The sequence below is a fragment of the Convolutriloba macropyga genome, chromosome 8, assembly GCF_964194025.1.
Source record: "Convolutriloba macropyga chromosome 8, txConMacr16.3, whole genome shotgun sequence".
In the NCBI taxonomy this organism is placed as follows: Eukaryota; Metazoa; Xenacoelomorpha; order Acoela; family Convolutidae; genus Convolutriloba; species Convolutriloba macropyga.
In genome coordinates this window covers 48,902,407-48,913,420 of record NC_134475.1, presented here as the reverse complement: position 1 = coordinate 48,913,420, position 11,014 = coordinate 48,902,407, and the positions used below count along the sequence as shown (strand labels likewise).

The following is an 11,014-nucleotide window of genomic DNA, read 5'->3' as shown; positions in this document are numbered from 1 at the left end:
TCTCTTATTGTAACCGATATCAAATTCATGAAATGCAATGAGAAAAGTGTGTACTGTTTCGACAAGAATTAGTACAATGCAAATGATTTCGTTAAAACCTTGTCATTTTGGCCGTGGCATTTCATTTATCAATGCAAGGATGATTTCGTAATGTTTAATATATTGATATCAATTGATGGCATTGCACTCGAAACTTAGCACTTCATTTACAAAAAATTAATTTGACATTGCAAACACTTGAACTTGCTGACAGATTATTCATGACATTGTTTTGAATTTCTGGAAATTGAGAAGAAACTCTGGAATTTATTTAATTCAATTGGAGAGAAAGAAAATAATTTCACTACATTAACTGAGTTGCAAAATTTGATTAGTTTAAAGATTACTAACTAACAAATTTGAAATAGCGGACATTTTTTGGTAGAAGACTTCTGCTACTGAAGAGCATATCAGGAAAAATTACCTCAAGATTAGCACCTATTTAGCCACCCTGATGCTCAAGAGTTCTACAAGATCATCAAAGGGGCATTGTAAATTCTGTCCAAAGTTGTAGCGCGAGAAACATAGAACTTTGTTGGGCGTGAGGAGGCCAAAATACTTTGAACGACAGAAATTGACATTGAAATCTTCTATATGAATATTTAATACTTTTTCTCTGCAGGACATTCATGAAACAAAGGTATAGGAAAACATTGGTTGATACTTTTCACGTGCGTGTTACACACTATGCTTATTAAAAGGGGTTCGTGTGAGTGTCACACGTTTGAAAAAAGTACTAAAAATTTTGGGCTTCAAGTTTGAATATTAAGTTTGAACTTTATCTGATTTATGGCTAACACAAGGTTGACACAAGGCTGATGCAAGGCTGATAGTCGGAGGGAAAACAGAAAGAAAAATATTTAAAACATACTTATTAATTACGCTTCATTATGGTTTTCTCTTAGATAACAAGCTTAATTATCTATATATTTATATATATATATATATATATGTTTACATATATATATATATATATATATATATATATATATATATATTTATATATACATACATATATATATTATATATATATATATATATATATTTATAGATATATATCCTTTTTCTCCCTTCAATACTCTTATCAAACAAGTCCTGGACTCAGAAACCGTCTATGATGAATTTTCTGACACCCAATTACAATCGGTCGAAATTATTACAGACCGAAGTGAAGCTGCAAAGCCAGTGCAAGCAGCTAAAAAAATCGAGAGCCCTTACCAATAACTTTAAAAAGATCATGTCGATCTTCTACAAAAAATTAGAGAAACGTTTTGTTAAAGTCAAAGAGGCATTAAAAGAAGCAATGGAAAACTCAGCGCCGAGTTCCAATTCAGCGTTCTATTTCAGATTAGAACTGCAACATCAATTGGAGCAAGAACAACATCCAGCGGACAATCGACAACATATGCAGATCAATTCAAAAGCTCGTGCAAAAAAACTGACCCAACACAAATTGCTAGCAAAACGCATGTTTTTTTTTCTGTTTTCCCTGCTGCTATCAGCCTTGTATCAGCCTTGTGCCAGCCTTGTGTTAGCCATAATGCACTGGCTTTGCAGTTTCACTTCGGTCTGTAATAATCTCGACCGATTATAATTGTGTGTCAGAAAATTTATCATAGACCGTTTCTGAGTCCAGGACTTGTTTGAAAAGAGTATTGAAGGAAGAAAACGGTTGTTGATTAAACAATAAAGCTAAAAAAATGAAAACTGACCCTACACAAATTGCCAGAATAATTCATGCCTATAGACGACATTTAGCTATCCCAAAGAACGGCACTACAGAGGCATTAATAATCAAAGATAAAATCACCAACAAAACTGACAGGAGGCAAATTGAACCAAATGTGTAGGCCACCGGCTTCGGGGTCATAATATCTCAGGACTGCTTGAGATAGCTGCAAACACCAGAGCAAAAAAGTGAAAGAGGTAGCAACTCTAATTGGAATCAACGATTGTCAAAAAGTTGCATTCGACATTAAAGAATCAATTACGGCATACGAAAAGCTTAAAAATACATGCGCTTACAAATTCACACGAGAGATTTCATCAATCTGCACTCTAATACCGCTTGGAGCCTGTGGAGAAAAGGGAAATGTTAGTGTCAATAAATTCAACAAGCAACTATGCAGCTCAGTTTCAAAGTGAGTGACCTATCGCACAAAAAACCTACCCGGATTGATTTGAATGCCGGGTTTCAAAACAATCATGACTATTTTCACACAGATGACCTCCATCCCTCGGAAAACGGCGTCAAAGTTTTTGTAAAGCCTCTTTGCAACAACCTGATAAACGCAGGAAAGCACTAACTCTTTATTTAATAAAAAGCATGTCGAGCTTCGACACAAATTAAAGAACCACTGTGATAAGTCCAAAGAAGCATTGAAAGAAGCAAAGAAAAACTCGGCGACGAGTGTGAGGCGCTAAGAGATTATCCAAAGGCAGCGCTAGGCATAAATATCAAGCAGTAGAAAAAAATTAATTTATTGAAAGATAAGTTGGCCGATTTTAAGTCAACGCTATTTAAAACAACGAAGCCGCCGAGAAACTGGAGAAAGAGATCGATCAATTGCGGTCAGAGTTTTAAAAGCTACAACATTACAACCAGTACATGGCCGACAAATGTCGATGAAAATTTACAGTAGTTGATAGACAAAAGAATAACTTGAAAAACAGGAAAGCACAAACAAAAACGACTACGACTGAGGGAGATCTTTTCGAGATTTTAACAAACAGAAAATTAATTGCTACGCTGTATGAGATCTTGTTGGTGAAGATTCTGCTACTGAAGATGAATTCGAGAAAAATTACCACAAGATTAGCACTTATTGAGTAAACCTGATGTTGGTGGGAACTCAAGAGTTCTTCAAGATCATCAATCGGGCATTAAAAATTCTGTCCAATGATGCAGCGCAAAAAACATAGAGTTTTTTTGGGCTAGAGAATTACAACCGATAGAATTCTGAACAACAAAAATTGACCCTAAAATTTTTTATATTAATATTAAAAACTTTTCCTCTATTAAGACATTCATGTAACAAAAGATATATGAAAACATTGGTTGATTTTTTTGAGTGCTTGTTACAAACTATTTTTTATTAAATTGGGGCCGTGTGATTGTCATACGTTTTAAAAATGAGTACTGAAAACCTTGGTCTTCAAGATTGAATATTAAGTTTAAAATTTAGCTTTTTACCTCATTTATGGCTGACACAAGGCTGATAGGTGTCAGAAAAACAAACTATATTTTCGAATAGACAAAGCTCCGGCATTAAGCAAAATCAACAAAATTGATGTTTCATTGTTGCTTTGGTTAATGTACCAGGGTCGTATAAACAATATTCGGTACGGACCAAAAAAGAAATTTTATTCATTCAGTGAACGCCAAACCCACCACATGAGCTAACCACTCTTTGGAACCTTTCTACCTAAAAGTTCAATCTTTTGCATAACATACTTATTAATTCATCTTCTTTTTGTTTTTTCACTAACAACATGCTCAATTATATATATTTTTATATATATACATATATATATATATTATATATATATATATATATATAAATATATATATATATATATATATATGTATATATATATATATATATATATATATATATATGTATATATATATACATCTGTATATATATATATATATATATATATATATATTTATATATGTATATGTATATATATATATATTATATATATATATATATATATATATGTATATGTATATATATATACATCTGTATATATATATATATATATATATATATATATATAATATATATGTATATATATATAAATATATATATATATATATATATATATGTATATATATATATATATATAATATGTTGTGCACGGTTGGCTGTCACAATTCATTTATTTCAACTATGTTTTCTTTTTCTAGTACGCCAAACGATCAGAATTATTTCAGTTCTAATATTTGAAATCTGATTAATTTTCCATCAATTCACATTTTTTTGCAGCCTCTTACGAGTTACCTTGCATAATATGGCCCTCAGATCTGATGTTAGTTTCTGCGAAAAAACATAAAAGGGTCGCAGCACAAAAAGAGCAAACACAACTAAAATATTCACTATATGGCAACTAACAGCATACTCAAGTACCTTCTCATATTAAACAATACCAATGCTGTTATAAATATCCAGTTTCATCTGTTTTTTAATTGTTTCACGAAACACAAAAACTTTATAGCATTCAAAGAACAAAACTTCCCCTTATTCAAAATCAGAGTGTTTCTAGTTTGTCTCCAAAACCTACTGAAAAAAAATCTCGTTCATTGCGAACTTCGACAGAATTTTTTCTGCCGACAGAACCCTAGGACAACAAAAAAATTCATGGAAATTTTTGAAACTGCAATTCGTTCGAGTGTCATAAAGTGCTTTTCTGACGAATAGTTGCTATGAATTCCAGATAGCGCTTTCTTTATTTTTCTATAATTTTTCAGACTAATCTATCTTTCAAGACTTCGCATGAAAAAAGGATTCGAATGACTTTACCCATTGTAAATGTGAAATCTGCAACTCCATTTCATTTTTTTAATTTTGTTTTTTTAATTGGGCAACTTTTTCCCCATATCTATACTCGAATCATAAATATCCTAGACCCAGAAGGTGTCTGCGTTCAGTTTTCTGAAATCCAACTATATTCGGTCAAGAGCTTTTCAGACTGAAGTGGAGCTCCAAAACTAATGCCTGTAGCTAAAGAAAACCTAGAGCCCTAACTCATAACTTCAAAAAGATCATGTCAATCTTCGACAAAAAATTAGAGAATAGTTGTGTTAATGTCAAAGAGGCATCAAAAGAAGCAATGGAAAACTCGTCGCCTAGTTCCAACTCTGAGTTCCAATTCAGACCAGAATTGCAACACCCAGCGGACAACTGACAACATACGCAGATCAATTCAAAGACTCATCAAAAAGTGACCCGAACACAAATTGTCAGCACAATTCATGCCTATATACGACACTTAGCTATCCCAAAGAACGGCACAACAGAGGCATTAATAATCAAAGATAAAATCACCAACAAAACAGACGGGAGGCAAATTGGACCAAATGTGTTAGCAAGCGGCTTTGGGGGTCATAAGATCTCAGGAGAACTGGAGAGAGCTGCAAACACCAGAGCAAAAAAGGGAAAGAAGTTACAATTCTAATTGGAATCAATGATTGTCAAAAAGTTGCATTCGACATTAAAGAATCAATTACGGCATACAAAAAGCTTATAAATACATTCGCTTACAAATTCATACCAGAGATTTCATCAATCTGCACTCTAATACCGCTTGGAGCCTGTGGAAAAAAGGGAAATGTTAGTGTCAATAAATTCAACAAGCAACTAAGAAGCTTAGTTTCAAAAGTGGGGGACCTATAGCACACAAAGCTTAGTTTGATTGACTTGAATGCCAATTTTCAAAACAATCTTGACTATGTTCACACAGATGGCCTCCATCCCACTGAAAACGGCGACTGTGCTATATCAATTCTACCGAAACAGAGTCGACAAACACCAGGCCCAAGCCAAAGGGACGTATTTCATTTTCCTAAAAATTACATTTCTAATAACGTACCTTTTGGAGAAAGTTTTTTTTTTCTGAGCAGCATGCTTGATACTTTTGTATATTACCATAACTGCAGTGCAAAAAATATAATTATTTGTGCGTGTAGTGTCAAGGGTTATCGGGAATCAACCCAAGTTGACTCAGGCAAAAATTGTTGGAATTCTTTTTTGGTATGTGGTGGCGTGGAGTCAAAATCATGACCAAAAGTTTCTTATGAATCTATTTTAGCGATAACAAAAAACTTTATAGAAACATTAAAATTTTCGACTTGAATGCGCAAAGTGTTTTTAGAAAAACAATCTCATTATATTGTCTCCTCCTGGATTTTGGGAAAAACAAAATTATTGATATTAGTGGAACTTGTTTAATTGCAAATGTTTGCTCTAAGATTTGGAACGTGGAGGTGTAGCCCTATATGTTCCAATATAGACTCGCATCAAAACAACCTGATTTAATGATGTTTGACGAAAATGTGTATGAGTCAGTTTAGGTTGAATGTAAAAAAAGTTTTTCGAAAAAATTCAGGAAAATTATTATCAAGCTAACGTACAATCCCAGGAAACAACAGCAAGAAAATTTTTTAGGCAAATTGTCATGCAATTTAGACTACGCTTTTGGACAATGCATTACTTTACATGTACTGGGTCACTTCAACCTCAATTGTTTAATTGAAAGTGACAAAAAACTGGAAAGCATCATATCACCATATGATTTACAAATTGTTGACGTTCATGAAACCACAAGACTAGCACAAAATTCAAAAATACTTTTTGATTACATTTTGACCAAAAGTATAGAAGAAAAAAAGCATTATAGTTTTGATACGCCATTCAAATCAGATCATTTGGCATCTCTTATTGTAACCGATATCAAATTCATGAAATGCAATGAGAAAAGTGTGTACTGTTTCGACAAGAATTAGTACAATGCATATGATTTCGTTAAAACCTTGTCATTTTGGCCGTGGCATTTCATTTATCAATGCAAGGATGATTTCGTAATGTTTAATATATTGATATCAATTGATGGCATTGCACTCGAAACTTAGCACTTCATTTACAAAAAAATTAATTTGACATTGCAAACACTTGAACTTGCTGACAGATTATTCATGACATTGTTTTGAATTTCTGGAAATTGAGAAGAAACTCTGGAATTTATTTAATTCAATTGGAGAGAAAGAAAATAATTTCACTACATTAACTGAGTTGCAAAATTTGATTAGTTTAAAGATTACTAACTAACAAATTTGAAATAGCGGACTTTCTAAACTAAACTATTTTTAACCTTGGTAACTTTTTAGGGACAAGAATGTAAAACGATACACCCACGACAATAAGTTAAGCAAAGATGCTAGACCACTCAGTTTTCTTTTTGTTACAGAAACAATAGTTCATGATGTTGTCAGGGAGTTGAGTCCCAACAAGCAAATAGTTCCTTTTACGGTTCCTGCCTGAGCTGGAAAAGACGGTCAAACAGTAATTGTACACATCCTACTTACATTCTTAGGGAATGCAATTAACAAAATATTTTCCCAGACTGCACTAAAAAAGCATAATTCATCCCCGTCTACAAAAAACGTGAACGGATGGATGCAACCAACTACCGTCCAATATCAACCACAAGCGCACTTTCAAAAATTTTTGAGCATATCCTACACCAAAAATCAACGAATCGCGTACAAAAATCTGAACTTAAGGATCCGCTTCAATTTGGTTTTCAAAAACGTGTTTCTATTGCCTGTGCCTTTTTATGTTTCATAGAATCAGTGTGGAAAAGTATTGACTCAAACTAAATTGTCCATGCTGCACTTTTGGATCTCTCTAAAACATTTGGTTCCATATCCAAAGATATTTTAATAAAAATCTAAAAAATTGGCTCTGATAGCGACGCAGAGAACCCTATAAAGAGCTTTCTTCTGCCAGTCTTCAACGTGTAAAGTTAGAATCTGTTTACTTCAACTGGATAAAGGTTTTCAGACGTGTACCCCAAGGAAACTGGTTTATGACTTCTCTTGTTCAATTTATATGAAACGATCTTTGTACAGCTATTGATACTTCTGTAACAATGATACAGTATGCTGATGGTTGCCTATTGTTTGCTTCTAAAAAAGGATGAAAAGATAGCAAAAGAGTCCCTGGAATTAAACATACATTATTTAGCAAATTATTTCAGAAAACATCAATTAAATTTGAATGCTTCGAAACCAGAGTTCGTTCGTTTTAGCAAACCAAATGATCAAAGAAACGAAACCCAGGACACAATATTGTTAGATAACAAACTAACCAAAAATTCTAATGAGTGTAAAAATTTAGGACTAACAATTGATAGCAGTCTCAGTTTCACGAGTCTTGTTAAACAAACGATAAAGAAGATGACTCAGGCGTTAAAAACCATAGACTCAATTGGAACCCAATTCCCTCAAGCTTAGAAATTCATCAAGTTTAGAAACTTTACTTCATTCAATTGTTTTGTCATATCGCAATTATTGCGCTCTTTTTTTTCAAAACATTTGAAAACTATGATAACTTCTCTAGAAAAGCACCTGAACTGGGGTCTCAAAAAAATGTTCTTCCACTCAAATTGCAAATCGTCACGGCGCTAAGATTAAAAAAATTGTCACAGCGATTTTCGGGACGTGCGAATTAACAACCGATTTCACTACGGGAACATTATGTACATGCCCAGCGTCCATGAAACCTAGTTTTGATAGCAATCTGAAGTCTCATGTGCTCTACGAACTCAAGTATTGTGGATGCACCTATGTCGGGCAAACATGTCCACATTTGGCCACGAGAGCTTCTGAGCATCAAAAGACCGATTCACCGGTGGGACAACATATTGTTGATCGCGGTGGGGCTCCAGCAGCCCTTAATTAAGGTGATTGATCAGTGCCAAGATACCAAAAAATTTGACCACAGAAGCTCTACACATTAGTAGACGCAAGCCACAACTGAATACGTGGGTTGAATACAGAAGCAGGGAACTAACACTGAAATATTATGTGCACAAAGCTTGTTCTGCCAAAAAAAAATTCGAATTGCCATGTGAGCAACGTTATATTGCTAATCAAAACGAAAATCTAAAAATCAAAACTCATACAGAAAAAGTGTCAAGTTAAAAGTTTTAAGAGTTTTATAAACATTTTATTAAACTTTCAGGTTGAAACCTGTTGGAATTTTGAAAAAATTAGGAAAAGGAAATAGATAATCAAGACACGCTGCTGTATATATGCATATTTGTAAATTTTTAATTAACAAGTTTTAAACTCCTGACGACGCAATTTATTGCGAAAATGTTCGAGTAATTTAACATTTTTATATAGTCTTTTTACTCTTTATAGCTATTATTTTGCAATAAGTAAATTAAAATTATAACCATACGGTTAAATATACTTCAAACAAAAAATGTTTCAAATCAGTCAAACAAATCTTATTGAACCATATTTCAAATCATAATGAACAGAAAATGATCAACTTTATATATGATTTAAAAAAAGATTGTCAATTTAAAACTTTCATACGAACGTTTTTGAACACTGAGTTAATCGTCAGGTTATAAACAATACAAAATGCTAAAATGGAAAGCCAGAAATTAAAATGCAAATCACCGAAATCAATCATTCAAGGAAATTTAAAACGAAGTTTTTCATATCTACAATCGTATCTACAAAACATTTACATCTGAGTTAAAATACAATTTTGACTTGATGTAGCAGATGCATATCGACATGTTTTTTATTAAAAAACCTACATATATTGCTCTATTTTATTAAATTTCAGTTTGAAACCTGTTGGAATTTCAGAAAAATTAGGAAAAGCAAACAGATAATCATGACACGCTGCTGTATATATGCATATTTGTAAATTTTTAATTAACAAGTTTTAAACTCCTGACGATGCAATTTATTGCGAAAACGTTCGAGTAATTTAGAATTTTTATATAGTCTTTTTATTTTATATAGCTATTAAACAGAAAATGATCAACTTTCTATATTTCATCCCAGAAAATATATCAGGCGATAAAAAACTGCATTCAATACAATCCATATTTCAGCAAGAGCAAATTGACGACCATCCATCCATATCTCAACAATCCATATTTCATATCTACAAACGTATCTACAAAACATTTACATCTGAGTGAAAATACATTTTCGAATTGATGTAGCAGATGCATATCGACATGTTTTTTATTAAAAAACCTACATATATTGCTTTAAACTTACTTTGGTTTTGTTCAATTGTAAAGTTGAAATTTTTGTTTCTTAACGTGTCTTTCAAGTTGGATTTTTATCTCCAAATTAAGCTTTCAGTGTCAATTCTTGTGTTCGGTGTTCGTCGCGCGTGTTGATGGCTGGTTTCATTGTTCTTATATAGAGCGCCTCTAGTGTCAGTAACTTAGATTGGTTGCTGCATTGGTCTAATATCTTCCACTGGAAAGCTGTTTTTTCACCGTTGCACTCGATTGCATGTACGCCCATCGGTGATTCCTGCAACCCTTGTGGTAATATGTCGGCATGCCTGCCCCACATAGATGGATTTGCATCCATTACAAGTGAATTCATAAACCACGTGGGATTTGAGATCCTTATCAAAGCTAGACTTGAAGCTAGGTAAACAGCTAATAAGTTTCCGAGTGGTGAAAATTTTCGAAACTAGATGAATTTTGATTCATTAGAGATGTTGCCGCTGTACTGTAATACAAATTGTAGTTTCTAAGTTATTTTTGTCGTTTTACGGCTACAACCGCGTTATATCTTTTTCTTTGTTCTTTCTTTCGTAGCTGGTTAATTGTATTCTTTACATTTTTTCCTCCCCATTGCCTAAGATATTGATTACGATCCCAAATTTCTTTATTTTCTTCCATTTTTTTTCAATGCTTCTTGGAACGCTTCCCAATTGCTGGTGGCTCGGAACAGGCGGCGTATTCTTCCCTGTATTATGACTTTCTTATTTTGAAGGGCCGCACAGCTACGATAGCTCAGTATTGTTCCAGTATCTAATGGTTTTTGATACCATGTGCAAAAAATTGTCCCCTCCGGTTGTACGTATATATTCCCTACCCAATCCCTAGGATATTGATTGCGTTCCCAAATTTCTTCTTTTTTTTTGTCAATGCTTCATGGAACGCTTCCCAATTGCTGGTGGCTCGGAATAGGCGGTGTATTGTTTCCGTTATTATGCTTTTCTTATATTGTAGGGGTGCACAGCTACGATAGTTCAGAATTGTTCCAGTATCTGATGGTTTTTGATACCATGTGCAAAAAATGCCATTTGCAAAACATGCCATGTGCAATTGCCATGTGATACCATGTGCAACTTTATATCTTTTATCCCAGGAAATATATCAGGCGATAAAAAACTGCATTCAATACGATCCTGATTTT

At 33.3% G+C, this 11,014-nt stretch overlaps 1 protein-coding gene across 1 annotated transcript in view; it reads right to left on the bottom strand.

Annotated features, from left to right (window-relative positions):
• The window catches only part of LOC142345088 (uncharacterized), a 23,457-nt gene extending 13,311 nt beyond the window's left edge, over positions 1–10,146 (bottom strand). Inside the window, exon 1 of the mRNA XM_075397172.1 lies at positions 10,081–10,146. Within this exon, the coding sequence (XP_075253287.1) occupies positions 10,081–10,146 (66 nt within the window). The remainder of the gene's footprint in view (positions 1–10,080) is intronic.
• Between the last annotated feature and the right edge of the window lie 868 nt (positions 10,147–11,014).